The sequence below is a fragment of the Gekko japonicus genome, unplaced genomic scaffold, assembly GCF_001447785.1.
Source record: "Gekko japonicus isolate JY-2015 unplaced genomic scaffold, Gekko_japonicus_V1.1 scaffold1013, whole genome shotgun sequence".
In the NCBI taxonomy this organism is placed as follows: domain Eukaryota; kingdom Metazoa; phylum Chordata; class Lepidosauria; order Squamata; family Gekkonidae; genus Gekko; species Gekko japonicus.
This window is the reverse complement of record NW_015175386.1, coordinates 272,626-290,752: the sequence shown is the minus strand read 5'-3', so window position 1 is coordinate 290,752 and position 18,127 is coordinate 272,626. Positions and strand designations below refer to the sequence as shown.

Here is an 18,127-nt window from a genome sequence, read left to right as displayed (position 1 = left end):
CTCCTTTTTATCTGCACAACAACCCTGTGAGGTTGGCTAGGCTGAAAGTATGTGACTGGTTCAAAATCACCCAGTCAGCTTCCACCGCAGGATGGGGATCTGAACCTGGGTCTCGCAGACCCTAATCTGAAGCTCTAACTGATGCACCGCACTGGCTTTCACAGGGTGGCTGCTGCTGAACAGTAGCAAGCAGCTGGGCCTAATTGAGTCATGCAAATCAGGTGGTATCAAGTCACCCAGAGAGTGCTGCCTAGGAATGCCCGCCTCCAGGTGGGACCTGGAGTTGCCTGGAATTACTGCTCATCTCCAGACTACAAAGATAACTTCCCATGGAGAAAATGGCTGTTTTGGAGGGTGGACTCTGTGACATTGTACCCCACTGAGGTCCCTGTCCTCCCCAGGCTCCACCCGCAAATCTCCAGGAGTTTCCCAGCCTGGATCTGGCAACCTTATCCACAATCCCCTGCTGGTGGCCGGGGGGGACCTGGCGACCCTAAACTGCTGCCAGGCCTAGGGTTGCCAACCTCTAAGTGGGGCCTGGAGGAAACCCCCCCCCCAGAATTACAACTGAACTCAAGACAGCAGAGATCTGTCTCCCTGGAGAAAATGGCTGCTTTGGAGGGTGGACTCTGTGGCATTATACCCAGCTGAGGCCTCTCCCTTCCCCAAACCCAGCCCTCCTTACAGTCCACCTCAAAACCTCTAGGGATTCCCCAGGCTGGCACTGTCAGCCCTTGTCAGGCCTGGCCCCATGGCCCCCCCTCCCTCAGAGGCCAAAAGAGGCCAGGAAAGGGCCCTTCCCCCTCCCTTTTACTGACAGAGCCAGTTAGAACCCCCCCGAATGTTCTAATCTCTCTCTCACTGTTGATGCCTGGAGTTAGATCCCTGCAGAGGCCATTTCAAAAGGTATTGGGGGGTATTCAACTCTCCCTGAAGGGATTTTTTTACTTCTTGGATTTTTCTGCAGACACAGGAAGTATACTGACTATGTAGCAAAAGCTGTTGGGGGAGAGTGAGCTTCCTGTTGGTGGAAATAAGTATCCGCACAACCCGCCCCCTGTTGGAATTAGATATATAGATATACATCAAGACCAGACAGGCTTTATACCCAATAGAAACATAGCAGATAATACCAGATGGACGTTGAATATTATTAATTATGGTAAAATCACAAACTTAGAATCACTGATCTTAAGTGTAGATTTGGAAAAAGCCTTCAATTCCATCAATAAAGAGTATTTTTTGTCCCTTTTATGAACCATGAGATGTGGTTCAAAACTTTTTCAAAGCAATTGAATCACTCTATAAAACAAATTTAACTCAGGTGATGGTGAACAATTTAAGGTCTGAAGCCTTTGAGATCAATAAGGGTACGAGACAGGGGTGTCCCTTATCCCCCATACTTTTTGCTCTAGCCATCGAACCATTGGCGAATGTGATTCGTGCTAATAAAAACATTACTGGTATCAAAATAGGCACATCAGATAACAAGATCTCGCTATTTGCCGATGATATTGTTATTTATATATCTTCCCCTCTTACATATATTCCAGAAATTTTATCTATATTGGATAAATTTAAAGAAATTTCATGGCCTCAAAATTAATGTTGCTAAAACAGAAATCTTTCCTATTTATCTTCCTTCTCCTGTGGAATCCTAATTAAGAGCTAGATATAAATTTTCATGGGTTGAAAAACATTGGAATTATTTAGGAGTTAAAATACCTCTCAACCTTTCAAATATTATAGATTGCAATATTGTCCTATTATATAGGGAATTACAAATACAAATAATTGGAGTACTAAAATTTTGTCCTGGCAGGAAAGGCTTTCTATGTATTGATTCTATGTAAGCTGCCCTGAGCCGACTTTGGCTGGGAGGTTGGGGTAAAAATACAATAAATAAATAAATATAGTTAAGAGTTTTGTTCTACCAAAATTTTTGTTTTTTTTCAGGACTATGCCTTTTTTATTTCAGAACAATCTCTTCATATCTGGCAAAGTCTTTTGAACCAATTTATTTGGAAAGGATGGAAGGCCAGGATACACTCTGTAAACAAGGAGACAAGGAGGGCTTCAAATTCCACATTTAAAACTTTATTATTGTGCTTCAGTTTTAACGCAACTAATACAACTCTATAACCCTTCTCCATCTGAAGAATGAGTACAAATAGAAGGTGCATACTCAGCTCCCCTTCCACTTAGGGAAATTATTTGGTCTTCGCCCACCAAAAGATCTCTTTCTATAGCGGCCAATAGCATTTTAGCTAATACCCTTATGATATGGGATAAACTAAAGAAGAAATTGGCTCCTTCTCCTTCACCCATAGCAAGTTTTTTAAACTATAATTGGTTTCCTCCGGGCTATAACCTCAATTTTAATAAGTGGATAGAATCAGGATTGCATTCATATAACTCCTGGCTCTTCCAGGGTAAGTTTTTAACAAAACAAGAAATAGATAAAAAAAATAAAACAACAATCAATATGGTTTCAATTTTTTCAATTAAGAGAGGTTATGACATTGTATTCCAAACATCTGAAGTTCTGTAGGCAACTTACAGAATTTGAAGATTTGCTCCAAAAACCCTTATCAACATCAAAGGGTCTTCTTTCAAGAATATATAAAATGATATTGAATTCTCAGTATTTAAAAACACCTTCATATACACAAATGTGGACCAAAGAAATTCCTAATACCTTGTCTGATGAGGACTGGGACGATATTTGGAACTCCCCCTCATATTAATCTCCAGTACACTCTATTCGGATGCAATATTACAAATTAATAGTGAATTGGTGTTGGCATGTAATGCCAGTAAGACATCAGGCTTGGTGGTCTTAGTGATCTAGACTGACAGTAATGGCAGCCACTGTAACTAGCTCAGACCGGTTCTGGCAAGAGCTATACTGCTTGGCAAGAATGACTCAGCAGAGACTGCTGATTGACTGTTGGATGTATATATTTGTACATATGCTGTATAACTGTTCCCTCCTCCTGAATGACTTGTCTGGTGAAGCACTCTGTCAGTGTATACCAGATTAATATAAATATTGTAAATAAACTGTATATAGTTAGCACTAGACAGTGTGGTCTGTCTTGCTTTCTATTGCGGGCACTTTACCTGTACTGGGCTAAGGCAGCACAAGTTCCCTGCGCGACAATTGGTACCTTTGTCCCTCTAAAATAGCTAAAATTAAATCTGGCCTTAGTCCTCTATGTTGGAAACACTGTGGACAGATAGGTTCTCCAATACATCTTTGGTGGACATGTCCCAAAATTAAGTTATTTTGGACTCAAGTGTTAGAAGCTATATATACAATAATTTTAAGCCTCCATAATCGATACAATTGTGTTTATTCGATATATGGAGAGATGTAAACATACCAAAGTATATTAAGTTGCTCATTTCTAAATTGATAGCTGCGGACCGTTTAGTTATTGCATCAGGTTGGAAAGATCCTAGAGGTCCTACAATAGAAAAACGGCAAGGGAAAATTTGGGAAATGTGTTTAATGGATAAAATTGTACATAATCCGTTTTTTTTTGTTGCGTCTCTTAATTTTGCAGATAAGAAAGTCATTTGAGGAAGTCCAGTCCACTGTAGTGGATTAGTTGAGTGAAAATAAATTTTTACCCAGAAATAATGAATATAGATTGTGGCTTATGCTGTAAAATTTTGAATATTAATCTTATTTAGGTCGTAAAGTTAGTTATACCGTTGGTATTATACTGGTTATATTTATATTGTATTGGGTTGTACCTGTGATATGTTTCATATGTTGTTTCTTGCTTGACTATGTTTTAGGAAATTCAGTTAGTTGTTTGTAGTGTTTTTGAGTGTACATATTTTGTATTGTGCAATTAAATACTCTTTTCAATTATTAGTTATCATTTCTTAAACATTTAATAAAAATAGATTTTATTAATTTTCACATTGTTTTAACTGTTGTACATCGTTTAGAGCCTTGTGTTTACAGGGATTGGGCGATTCACAAATCCAAAGTAATAACAAATAAATAAATTTGAATTTTCAGTGTTAGTGTGTAATACATAAAGGACAGATTGCTCAAGTATATTAAATATTTCTCAACAAATTAAGGGAGAAATTTTTAAAAGATATCTGGGTAAAGGGTATTGAGGGCCCTTTCTCATAATTTGAGCAAGAATGGATGTAGGAAAATATTTCTTGGGATATCAGTGTCTGAATGCAAGAAGGTTTTTATAAATTACAACTAAGATGCTGTTAAGATTGAATCATATCTGTTACCTGGATAAAGAAGACTGTTGGTTTGTTAGACCTCAAGAGCCAGGTATATTACATAAGATCTGAGAATGATAATCCGTTATGTCATTCTGGAAACCAATAAAAACAAAACAAATTAACAAAAAACAAAGACAAATTAAAGAAATTATTTCTTATGAGTTACCTTTAAAAACAGAGGATTTTAAAACTGGGATATTTGCAAATTGGGGGTATTGCTGCTGCTGAATTAGCTAAAATCCTGATTACTGCAGTAAGCATGTATATAGCAAAAATTTGGAAAACTAAAATGTAGTAGTAATTATGGATGGTAACACTAAATTGACCTGTTATAGAAATGAAATAGATGAACCTCACTCTAATACATTTGTGAGAAATTTTATTACATTAATTGACAACCGGAATGTGAGCTTCTTGCATTCTGTACAACTGTATGTATATGTTTGTTTGTTTGGTTGTTTATTTCCTTCAATTTATATCTCACCCTCCCCGCAGAGCAGGCTCAGGGTAGGTTCCAACCTATAATAATCTGCTGAGTGCAGAGTTACATCATAAACACAGAATAACAAAATACATGCAACAAATACAATAAAATAAGTACAACACTAAATACTTTAAAATAAATTGTACCTCAACAGACACATAAGAGTGACTCATTGCGGGGAGGAGGGGGGAGGCCAGATTGAATTGGATATCCACTGTCTCAACTGAAGGCCTAGCAGATGAGCTTCGTCTTGCAGGCTCTGTGGAACTGTAAAAGCTCTCACAGGGCCCTAATTTCTGATGGGAGCTCATTCCACCAGGCAGGGGCCAGGGCTGAAAAAGCCCTGGCCCTAGTTAAGGCAAGTTGCATATCCCTAGGGCCAGGGACCTTAAGCAGATGCTGATTCGTATACAGTGCCCTCCGGGGCTCATATGGGGAGAGGTGGTCTCGAAGATACGCAGGCCCCTGGCCCTATACAGCTTTAAAAGTAAGAACCAGCACCTGGAAATGGATCTGGTTTTCAATAGGCAGCCAGTGCAGTTCGTGCAGCACCAGGCTTATGTGGGCCCTCACAGGCAGCAACATCAATACTCGTGCCACTTTCTCAACAACGAACTAAATCATCTAAACCATGCACTTCAAGCAAATGTCTACTCCAAGAATGAAATCAGAAGAGGGATTAAACCAAAGGTAAAACAAACAACTGAAGAAAAACAGTCTCCCACAGGAAAAGTGTTTTTCCCATATGTCAAAGGAATCACTGATCAGATGGGAAAACGTATGAAAAAACACAACCTACAAACAGTATTCAGACCCACCAGAAAAATACAAAAGATGCTACGATCGGCAAAAGACAGAAGAGACCCCCTCACTTTTGCAGGAGTATACTGTATACCATGCAGTTGTGGACAGGTTTACATCAGAACCACACAGTGTAGCATTCAGGCAAGAATAAAAGAACATGAAAGACACTGCAGACTTGGCCAACCTGAAAAATCAGCAGTGGCTGAACATAGCTGAACTCAAAAAGGACACAGTATTTTGTTCCAAGACACTGAAAGACTAGACAACACATCCAATGACCTTGTCAGATTACATAGGGAAGCCATTGAAATTAATAAACATAAACACAATTTCAACAGGAAAGAAGAGAGTTTAAAAATAAATAGGGCATGGTTTCCTGCCCTGAAAAACAAAAGGCTCTACATCTGACAATAGCACTACAGATAAGATTAGAATCCACATGCAAAAGAACCTCCTCAGGAAACAGGAAACTTCATCAGGAAACAATCCATATACAAAAGAATCTCCCTCCGGAAAGTTCCTCCATTAGCATGTTCACAGCCTGGGGAACTCCTACAAGATAATGACTCAGTCCTAACCCACCTTCCTGAGTAGATATAAATTACCTGCCTACCATTTTTCTTCTCACCTTGGCAGAGAGAGTACTCCATCTTTCTGTGTTATACCTCTGAGAATGCCAGCCACAGCTCGTACAATGCCAAGACCACGGCCATACAGTCCAGAAAATCTACAACAGCTAAGGCTGAGCATTTCTACATCTCAGGCTCCTTCTTCTAAGTTGCCTTCTCCCACCGCCATACTTCCCCTGCCCCATTATTACTGGGATCCCTGACTCTCCCATGACCTCCCCCTCCATGTAATGTTTCTGTTATAATAAAAAACAACTTTTAAAGAATTGGACACACACACCCCAAAAAAGAAATCCAGCATACAGAGATCGTTGTCTTTGCAGATGACTTGGATGTCTTTGGCTGACATCCAACACTACCCAAGGTATCAAGTAGCCATAGAGATGTAAAAATTCCAGAAATTTTGACACCAAGGGGGGAAAAAGGGGAAATTTAGTAAGTTTACCAAAAATTGCAAATATACCCAATATGTGAGAGTTGAAAACTGCTATACCCGATGCTACCATAGAATGTGTGATTTTTAATCTTGCATTTTTGACATCTAAGAGGTGGGGGCGGGAATGTGGGGAGGGGGGAATTCTGTAGTAAACAAAAGAAAGTGTATTTGGACAAACCATCTCAGTTGTAACAGGCAGGACTGCCAGCATGCTTGGATTTTAAGATAAACTTTATAACATTGAAAACAATGAACTCTTTAATAATGTATTTTCATTAAGCACATTACAGCATATTAGCTGTTGCCAAAATTATTTACATTTAAACAAAGAAATTGATAATTGATAATAATACAGTATAAAAGGTTCCCCCCCCAGTGCTACCTGAAAATTGCCCAGTTTTTCTATTGAAAAGATTGAAAAAGTCCTCAGACAGTTTCACATTCAAAATAAATAGCATGAAAAATTTTGCCTAAAGAAGCATTTTATTCATTCTAAAACATAAAACATTTGATAGGAGTTTCTCCTCTCTGTTCCCTCTAAGTTTCCAGTTTTTCCATTGGAAAATTTCAAAAAGGCCTTGGAAAAATATTTTCCCCTAATTTTTTTCTGGGCTCTCTCATCTTTAGGTAGCCAAGAGCTGGGTACATTGGCTTAGGGGCATCTCTTGGAGGAGGGGGGAGGTGTTAGAGGAAAGATCAAGAGTAGGGTTTAAGGTTTGCTTTCCTCTTGTAATAGGTAGTGTGACAAAGATGCTTAGCTATCCTCCACTTTTCCCAGGGTGCCAGAAGATTATCGAAGTAGGCGGTCACTTGAATTGGTAGAATCCTTACGGGAACATCCCCAGAATCCCAACCAGTTATTGATTGGATACAGCAGAGGCCTGATTGTCCTCTGGGACTTGAAAAGCAACAAAGCAACACACTACTTCCTTGGAAATCAGGTATGTGTGCTCCAGGGCCAAGAAAATAAACATTAAAACGTTTTGTGCGTGGATTGCTATGGTACAAATGAAACCTTGTAGTTTGGTGTTAGTGAAGGCAAGGAAGCAGGGACCCATAAGTGAAAAAGAGACAAATTCAGAGCACTGAAAATCTTGCCAAGGTTTTCTTCAGTTTTCTGAATTGTCATTGGGTACTATCGCCAAAAGCTTTTTTGTTGCATAGCCATGATGGCTAGAAAATTGTTTGTGTTCTGGCTCTCACAAACCATTCTTGGCATACCAGATTCTATGACTGATAGATCTACAGAGTTCTTGGTGAGATATAAGTGAATTAAAATGATTCTGTGGCCATCCTGGACTTTGCTGTTTCCCCCCCCTCTCTTGTCTCTCTAGCAACTGGAAAACCTCTTTTGGCAGAAGAACGGCTGTCAAATCATCAGCTGCCATTCTGATGGGAGTTATACCCAGTGGCCAGTTTCAAGCAATGATAGGCAGCCTGAGCCATTGGAAAGTAAAATGCCTTATGGTCAGTATGTTTATAGCTGGACATGCATACCTTTTGTGTTATACTTGATTTGATGTGTATTTAGAGCAAGCTTGAGCAACGTGACATAACTTTCTAGCTTCCAGCAGAAGGTTGGTGTCCTGTTCTTACTCCCTGCCTGAGAGTGCAAAAACCGGGAAGTTGTCAAGCACCTCGCAAGTCACAATATGTAATTGGTAGGCTGTGTCTGGCTTGGTATTTCTCAGGTTGTGTAAGTTATGGTAGCTCTTGAAATTTGTGATGGGAGACATTTAGTGAATGAGATGGTCGCTCCTGCAGCTCTGAGGACTGGAAAGCCGGGAAGAAGGTAGCTAGGAAAAGTTCTATTGGAAATCGTATGGAGGTCTTAGGTGTAGATTCACATGTAGTAGTAAACCATGGCTTGCCACTGCATGAATGAGCGAGGGGGTGGGGATCCTTAGGCTCCCATGTACCCTCTGTTGTACCATCCTGTACAGCAATCTAATTAGAGTTTCATCCAAATAAACTATGGTTTGTGTTTTCCTTACAAAACATAGTTTAACTGGATATAATGGTGAACTATGGTTTGTTGCAAAATACATGCTTCTAATTACCTGGCTGTGTGCAAGAGGAGGAAGAAACACTGAAGTCTAAGGTTCCACCATGCTCATGCACATAGCACCTGCTGCCCGGGTGCCGGTAGGCTGTCACCTCCCCATATATACCATGTGGCCCTAGATAGGTATACATTGATTGTAAACTGCTCCGAGCCTACGGGAAGGAGTGGTATAGAAGCTGAATAAATAAAATAAAATAAATATAAATAAATAAACAAGCCATGATAGCCACTGCAGCTGAACAAGACCTGAGTATTCCTGGGTTATCCTGCACACCCCAGTCTCTCCTGGAGAAGGTAACCACCATTACATGTATATTGATGATGGTTCTGATTAATATGGTGGAGTAGTTTAGATATGCAAGTAGTGAGTACAGTCTCCCGTGCATCAGGAAGTCAGGTTTTTGATATTAGTGTAACAAAGCAATTCATAAAACCAGATATCTCCCAGTCATTTTCCATAGTTGTGTGAACTTCTAACTACAGTATATTTAAAGCGGAGTATCTTATAAATTTGTCCTCCTAGGTCCTTTCCCTTGCAAGGCCATCACCAAGATCTGCTGGCAAACAGCAAAAAATGGGTAGGTACTTTGGGCACAGTTGTTCTTTCTGCCGTTATCCATAGATTCTAGAGTAGCCTTGTAGTAGTAAGAGGTGCTGCTGGCTAGAGATCTTCACCCTTCTGAATGTCACCAAAAGACCCTACATGTATTTATAATGTGATCTATATAAAACTTATGTAGTCCTTGAAATATAATTAAACTTTTGTTTTGGATCCCTTCAGAAAGGCTGCTTTTCTGAAGGCTAAATTATTTAAAAATGAAATTATACAGGTTCAGAGGTTATTTCTTGCCGTAACTGTTTGCAAAAGGAAGAAGAGGTAGATAAAGATAGACATCACAAACAGAAGGAAACTCTTGCCACTAAAACGGCTTATCTCACTTTTTCTTTCTTTTAATTTTAAACTGTTTATTGAAGATTGAAGTAAAATACAATGCAGTACTTACTAAAGCATGAATGAAAACAATTACAAAGTGATCATTAAGTCTGTGGTGAATCAAGGATTGCCATTACGTTATTTGCTAATTTTGAGTTTATCATTCAAATAATTAAAAATAAAAATAAATGGCGTTCAAGCCAGTTTTAAAGATCCTTCAACTACTTAATGGTAAAGTTACAAGATGTGTGAACCACTTAAATATCTAGCCATAATGACCATTTGGCCATAATACTAGTATAGGTAACCTGTCTATCTTGCTGCGCAATCCAGTCTGAGGTCTTGTCCAGTAAAAAATACTCCCATACCTTTTGGTACCACTGATGCATCACGGGGAGATTCTGTAATTTCCAATTTGAAGCAAGCATATGTTTTGCTGCTGCCAAAAGGGTGGAAATTAGGTCTTTAGTATTTCGAGGAATCCTTATTCTTGGCTTATCTCACTTCTGACCATGAAATACTGTAATTAGCATGTGCCTAAACTTCCCCTTCTCCCCCCACTTAGGCTTCCTTACATTGTATTTCAAGGAGGGATGCCGCGGGCGAGCTATGGTGATCGGCACAGCATTTCTGTTATTCATGGCAATCAGCAAACAGCCTTTGACTTCACATCACGAGTGATAGACTTCTTTGTCATTGCCGATCCCGATCCATGTGTAGGTATGTGGAAGATGTAAGGCTTTTAAATACTGAAGAGTTGGGTTGAATTAGATGAACTTTGGGGGTACTGAAATACCAAATATGCAAATTATAGTCCACTTTCAGATCAATATGGAATTCTAGCCAAGTTTGATCACCTTTTTTAATGGAACAAAGACATATTTTAAAGACTCCATGTGTTGTAATAACAGTGTAAAATTTTTATAAAAATAGGGAGAGGCTAAATAGCTACTTCTTTACGTTGTGAAATACAGTTTGTAGTCCTCCACTTTGTTCGCAATGGCAGAGCCTCTTTTTGTAATTTGTATCAGCAATGTGGTCCTTAATTACTGTTGGCATTTATATTGGCACTGAGCCTGAACCATTTAGTATTATAAACAAGTGGCTGTGTTGGCAAGACAGAAATCAGCCCTGTTTTACTTATAGACAAGTGTTGTCTCTTATGCTGGCAAAATAGACCTCTGGAGGGCCAACAACAGGGCATAGAGGCCGAGGTCTTCCCCTGATGTTGCCTCCTGGATATGGGATTCAGAGGCTTGGTACCTCTGCATGTGGAGGTTCCCCTCAGTCACCATGGCTAGTAGCCATTGATACGACTTATCCTCCATGAATCTTTTAAAGCTGTTTATTCCTGTGGCCGTAATCACATCCTCTGGCAGCAAATTCCAGATTTTAATCACTCTCTGTGTAAAGTAGTATTTCCTTTTGTCCATCCTGAGCCTGCTGCCTATCAGTTTCATTGGGTGCCCTTAAGTTCCAGTACTTTTCTCTCTGTCTGTCTGTCTCTCTCTTTGTCTGTCTCTCTGTCTCTCTCAAGAGGGGAGGAGGCCTTGGTCACTCTCTGACCCAGGCCTGCAAAACCTGCAACCAGCCCTGTGAATGCCACTAGACAAGAGGTGGTAAATAATATGATTGCATCCCTGTGTGTGCAGGAAAATAGTGCATCCCATACTGGTAAGTACATCAAGAAATTACAGGGGCTCTCCCAATGAGTTTCCTTTAGTGGAGGCCTCTGCTGTGGATGACAGAAGTGGAATTTCTGCAAGTCTGTTGCCCTGGCTGACTGCCCTGGTTGTCCAGCTGGGCCAGCTTACAACGCACACGTGCATGAACAATTAAGGAAGTTGTAGCTGTTGCATGCTTACTTCAGGAAGTTGTTCAGTCATTTGAGGTTTCTGTGGCTGGCCAGCTTCCCTGTAACCAGTTGCCTAAGCCTAATGGGAATCTGCCTTGGTTTACCTCATATGCTCCTTTAGAGAATCTAGTCAGCAGACTGAAGGAGTAGGTCACTCACTGTATACCAAATCCACTTACGTTAATGAGTAATGCTTATGTAATTGCATGCATGATGCTGGGAAGCCTTTATTAAACTTCCATGGTCTGGATAGGTCACTTCCCAATGCCAGTTACTTGGACTTGCATCTGACAGTGCAAAATGTAATTGGACTCATTAAAAACAATTTATAGTAATCTGTGATCAATTTAATGCTGTGCCAAGAGTACACTGTGGGTACAGTAACATTCTTCTATAATGCAGTGTCCAAAGTGCTAAGTTATGTTAATTTGGTATCCAGGGGAGACATTATTTGTGTATCTTTTCCCTCAGCTGTTGCCTAGTACTGCAGGTGTTGCAGTAGTTTGAGTTCCAGATTGCTATGTTGCCTTCAGAGTGGGGTGAGATTGCAGCCACCAGTAAAGTGTTTCTGTGAAAGACGGTGTCTTGCATACACACTGGGATGTGATGCTGGTATCATTTGCACTTCTCCTTTAGGCACCGGAGGAGTTTGACTGTGATCTGTTCAGACTGGAATTCCGATGTGCATGAGCAATACAACAAGGGAGGAAAATTGTTTATGGCACTGGAGGGAGTCTATATTTTTTGCTTACAAAGAACATTCTTTGACGCTTGATACGAGTTTCTCAACCTACAAATATTGAAATGGTTGAACATGAAACAAAAGTCAGAGGAGGGGGGGGCATCTTTTGTTTTAAGAAATAGCCTTCTGCAGGCAAAGGCCACAAACGGCTTTGAAGTGATTAGATGCAAAATGGGAACGCCACGAACAGCACATACACAACCTGTGCTGCGCTGGCTACGTGGCTTGCAGTGGAGTACTGAGTCAGATTCAAGGTGCTGGTGTTGACCTTTAAGGCCATGAGCGGTCTGGGACCTGCATATCTTCAGGGCTGTCCCCTCTGGTATGTCCTCAGAAGAGTGTTATGCTCTGCTGAGAGCAATTTCCTGGTGATCCCTGGCCCCAAAGATATCCAGTTGTCCTTGACCAGAGCCAGGGTTCTGCCAGGCTTTTGGTCGAGGACAGCAACGGTTTTCCATCATAGCTGGCACCCTCTTTTCCTTTTTTCCTTCCCTTCTGCCCACTTTGGCCTTAACCTGCCCGCGAGATAGAAGAACAGCCCAGAGTAGGTTTTTGATTAAAATTATGGACGTCATCTGGAGACTATTAAACTAAGAATAACTGATTGTTGATTTTAATCTGTAACTTTGTATAGTTTTTAACCTGTTGTAAATTGCCGAGAGCCTTGTGTACTCAGGGATTGGGCAATCCAGAAATTTAATACGTAGTAAGAAGAATTATCTGCCTTAAGCAGCTGTTGTACAAAACCAAAGTACTGTATTGACTTGAATAGGGCACAATGCATAGTTTGTACTACAAAACTGTATTCCAGTGTGGAGACCAATATTGTGGAAGCAATGCCGCTAGAGCTCTGTCGTGCCCATTTGTGTAGAATTGCCATGACATGCTACTTTTCCTTTTTGTAGAGGAACTTTGCATGTTTACTCTGGCAACCATCCCCTCATGCCAATCCTGATAGATTTTAGTGTGCATTATTATGTATTTTGCTTCCCAGAATCAGAGGCATGGCTAGCACCTGCAGGAGCTGTAGCAGAGACTTCCAATTTGTTACTTGAAATTCCTCTTATTCTTAAGCAGTATCTCCAACACTGCTTAGATCCCTTCTGGTGTCCTGGGCCAGCCCTGCCACCTAACACAAAATTAACTGGGTCATTGCAGAGTAAGCAAAAATGTGATATGTCATCTAGCTGCTGGTGACCAATCCTGTCAGCCCTGGTACTTGCATCCAATAATAGATTTCCAGACCTTGGGGGTTTGTTTTGTTTGTGTAGCATTTACTACTCAGATCATCTTGAATAAAGTATGTGCTTAGTCATACACAATCAGTATTTGGATCAGATAGCAGAATAACTCTGGCATTGCAGTTCCGTGTGTGTGCTTTCTCATTTTTCCACTACGGAGGGGGCACTCTGTGAAGCAGCCCCTAAGACAAAGACTAACTCTGTTTGTGGCTTGCCTGCAGCAGCCCTAATGCACTTGGTGGATCCTGACTCAGATGTAAATCACTGGCCTTCTCGTGATGTTTGTTGTTGAATGTGGTCTTTTGCTGAATGAAGTCTTTGAGTATCTTCTTCCTGCAGAGTTTGATGACCCATCTGCAATGGTGGTGCTAGCAGAAGAAGAGCTGGTGGTAATAGACCTCAAGACTCCAGGCTGGCCTTCTGTCCAACCTCCGTATCTTGCGTCCCTTCACTGCTCAGCTATCACCTGTTCCCACCATGTCTCCAATATCCCACTGAAGTTGTGGGAAAGGATAATCACTGCAGGGAACAAACAGAACTCCCACTTCTCAAACATGGTATGACAAACATGCGTTTGGTAGAGCTGGAATGAGCTTAAAGTGAACAATGGCTGTAAATTTTTCAAATTAACAGTCTTAGGCTGTATCTCAATTTTTTGGAATGTTTCTGCTTTTAAGGTAGACTGGAGGAAGGAATTTGCAATATTTAAATCTTAAATTCAGTCCCAAACACTTCTGGTAAATATATTTCCAGACCATAACCCAATTGGCTGTTACACTGCAGGGAAAACTTGGAATACTTTCTATAACACAGAATAACTCCCCCCAAACCTATGTAAATCTCCATTTGTAGAGCAGTCTTTGCTAGAGCTCAGTTAAGTGAAAGAAACCTTATGAGGAAGCTTTAGATACACAACTGGTCAAGGAAGATGTACACTCTTAATGTATTCATTTGGATGGGAGTGAACTTGATTTGGAGGGCAAGCTTGCTTGACAGCAGAGTTTTGTACCAATGGGGTTAAAGAAACCTGAATAATATCCAATATACAGATTGCAAGAACCTTTTGATTGCTATGGAGTCTGGCCCTGTGTGCATCTAGATACAGACGCCAAAGAGAGGGTGAGCCGGGGCGGTGTGGCACCCTAAGTAGCAACCCAGATCCCCCCCCCCCGGTTCTCTGATAGGCCCAGCAGTGGGCGGGTGGGCCCCAGCTTCCTGCGCCCGACATTACCCTCGCCCCACTCACCCTGGCAAGTGCTGCCGCAGCCACCCCCCCACACACACACACACAGTGCTGCAAACAGGACCCACAGTGAGTCCGGGCCCCAGTTTAGCAGATCTGTTCCAACCTTAGCAAGAAGAAATTGGCTTCTAGCCTTAATCTGTGTAGATTTGCTGTTGAATGCTTTCTCCCTCCCATTCCCCTCCCTGGATACATACTTACTGTTTTTAAAGTTGTAAGCTTGTGCCTCTGTCACAATTTGTTTACCTAGCCATGGCCAATTGATGGAGGTACCAGTTTGGCTCCTGATCCTCCCCAGAGGGACTTGCTGCTTACGGGGTAAGTATAAAAATGGAGTGTATCCATCAGATTATCCAACTCCAAACCTGACAGTCTTGGCAAGAGGGTGTAGATATACGTTAAATAAAATCAGAGAGAGAGGATCGAACTCTGTGGGACCCCACAATTCAGGTTTCGTCAAGAAGACCTCTCCTCCCCGATAGCGACCCTCTGAGAGCATCCCTGGAGGAACAAGGAGAACCAACTCAGGGCAGTGCCCCTGACCCCCAAGGAGGCAAGGCAGTCGATCAGGACCAAATGGTCAACTGTATCAACCAAAACTACTAGTGCTGTCTCAGTTCCAAAGCCAGTCCTGAAGCTGGATTGAAAATGGTCCAGGGCAAATGTCTCATCCAGGAAAACCTGGAAGCTGCTCAGCCACTGCTCGCTCAATTACCTTCCCCAGAAAAAGGTAGATTAGGCACTGGGCAGTAATTGGCTAGGTCCTTTTTATCTAAGGAGGATTTCTTTAGCAAAGGTCCAACAATCACCTTAAGGAAGCTGGGGAAACAGCCCTGTGGGAGAGACAAATTAGTATTGTATCCCAAATTTTTGTTGTGGGATTAATCAAGTTAGCCTTTTCTACTTTCTTGCTGAGTATAACAAGCAGGCCCATGGCGTCTCAAACAGAGCCACATTAAGTTTTGCATGCAGCTACTTGTCATGTGAATCTGCTAGTTGTGCTACTCCAAACTCCTTTAAACAAATCTTGCCTGTTCATTTTATTCTTCTCCAGTTCATTGTTGAATTTGTTTCCTTTAATTACGTTGTTGGACAATGTAACAAAAGCTTTCTAGAATTCTAGTTGCCTTGAACAAAAAATTCCTCTAGCCAGATGAAAGACCAGTTGATTAAGAATATGTGGAAATAAATACAGAAAGCAATTTTCCCTAATGGTGTTCAGACTGTGTTCTGAGGAATCCTGGGGTCAAATGACAACACAGGCAAGCTTTTGTAAAAGACAACTGTCCTGCCACTATTGACTTTTCCTTGCTGTGGCTAGCCACAGGGGAATGTTGATGTGGTGTTGTATAAATGTAGACATTTGTGCTTGACAATGATTAATGTAAGCCAAACAGGTCTTTGATCTCCATGTGACTGTGTATTCTAGAATATATCTCAACATTTCTCTTATTCTGCAGGGTTGTTGTGGCCTGGAAAGTTGGCAGTGACATTGGCATGATCTGCTTAATTCTTTTCCATCAGGCATGAAGATGGCACAGTGCGATTCTGGAATGCATCTGGCGTCTGTTTGAGCCTCCTGTACAAACTGAGCACAGTGAGGGTGTTCCACACAGATGCTGATCCCAATGACAATATGAACCAAATGGGTGACGATGAGTGGCCTCCACTGCGCAAGGTGAGATGTCCATAATTTGGGCAAGACTGCTGCAATATACCTGCAAAGAATCCAGTCTGTTATGCCAGTTCTTGCTCTGTGCTGAGGTAGTGTCTTTGTTTCTTCCCTCCCTGCCCTACTAGGTTGGCTCCTTCGACCCTTACAGTGATGACCCCAGGCTGGGAATCCAGAAGATCTTCCTGTGCAAGTACAGTGGCTACTTGGCTGTAGCAGGAACAGCAGGGCAGGTATTAAAATACACTAGAAGGACTTTGGTGGGTGGTTTGAAGCACACCCTTCCCCTGGCCAGATGGTCTACCGGGATTCTGCATAAATGCTGCTCTTCCCCAGGGAACACTGGTGATTTTGTTTTTGTTCCCTTTGAAGTGAAAGATGAAGGAATAGGTTTCCTTGATGTTATGCCATCTGACCTGGAATGATCATAATCCCAGGGGCTGCAAGTGCAGAAGCCTTCTGTAACGCTTTCTATATGGTACATACCCAGGCATTGTTTTATATGTTGAGTTGAGCCCTGGTTTAAACAGGTTCTGAGAACTAAATCTTCATTAATCAGATAACAATATTCTCTCTGAGGGGAGTGTTATCACTCACACTAGCAAATCAGTGCTCTGCAATTGGCTTTCCTTTTGTTATTTCTGTTCTCAATATTCATTGTAAATTTTCCATGCTGGTTGTTATGCATCATATATACTGATTTATCTGCCATATGTTCAGCCAGTTAGCAGTTAAGCCTACTTCACCCTAATCATGTTTAGTATTGTTGTTGACATTTTACATATATCCCAGACATTTTATCTATATTGGATAAATGTAAAGACATTTCAGGCCACAAAATTAATTTTGCTAAAACAGAAATCTTTCCTATTTATCTTCCTTCTCCTGTGGAATCCTAATAAAGAGCTAGATATAAATTTTCATGGGTTGAAAAACATTGGCATTATTTAGGAGTTAAAATACCTCTCAATCTTTCAAATATTATAGATTGCAAGATTGTCCTATAATATAGGGAATTACAAATACAAACCCCTGTCTCGTACCCTTATTGATCTCAAAGGCTTCAATAAGGGTACGAGACAGAGGTGTCCCTTATCCCCCATGTTTAGTATTGTTGTTTTTTAATACATCTACTTTCTGAATTCTTGTTGTGTTTTAGCTACCTGGCTCCAATGTTCCCTCTAAGCAGTGGAGTCTTGTGAGCAGAAATTCTACTTTGTGAGCTACTGGCATTAAAGTTGTGAGCGAGCGATTGGGCTACTGCATAAATCAGTTTTCTTTGGAGCCATCCTTCCTGAGCTAAGGCAAAAATTGTGTGAGCCGGAGGCTAAAAAACTGTGAGCTAGCTCACACCAACTCAGCTTAGAGGGAACATTGCCTGGCTCTTGATTTTAATAGCAACTCTACTAGAATACAATGATTAGTACACTGGAGCAAACTGGGAAGAATGTTTTAAAGCTTCCATTAGCTAATTTTAAAGCTGTCCATTAGCTATATGGACAGTGAGAAATGTCTGGATTGGCTTGCTGGCTGCTGCTTCTTCCCACAAGGTTTTCTTCATTTCCCTATCAAACAGCAGTAATGAAAAACTTTGGTCTTGAATGGCTGACATGAGGCAGAGTTGTGCTTGCCATAGAAGACCTGTGGATGGGGAAATTTAGTCCAAAAAGTTCCTGCTACAGTATGATTGTTCAGAAACCTCTGTTGCCGCATCAGCTATGGAAGGCCAATGCATAGACATGATGGAATATATTTGGGT

The 18,127-nt window shown here is 41.1% G+C and overlaps 1 protein-coding gene across 4 annotated transcripts in view; it reads left to right on the top strand.

Moving 5' to 3' along the window:
• LLGL2 (lethal giant larvae homolog 2 (Drosophila)) overlaps positions 1-18,127 on the top strand; it is an 86,996-nt gene that overhangs the window by 52,402 nt on the left and 16,467 nt on the right. For all 4 annotated transcript variants that reach the window (XM_015425635.1, XM_015425637.1, XM_015425634.1 and 1 more), the window contains exons 7-14: positions 7,395-7,557; positions 7,951-8,083; positions 9,205-9,259; positions 10,181-10,335; positions 13,793-14,010; positions 14,947-15,014; positions 16,221-16,374; positions 16,497-16,601. In XM_015425635.1, the coding sequence (XP_015281121.1) occupies positions 7,395-7,557; positions 7,951-8,083; positions 9,205-9,259; positions 10,181-10,335; positions 13,793-14,010; positions 14,947-15,014; positions 16,221-16,374; positions 16,497-16,601 (1,051 nt within the window). The remainder of the gene's footprint in view (positions 1-7,394; positions 7,558-7,950; positions 8,084-9,204; positions 9,260-10,180; positions 10,336-13,792; positions 14,011-14,946; positions 15,015-16,220; positions 16,375-16,496; positions 16,602-18,127) is intronic.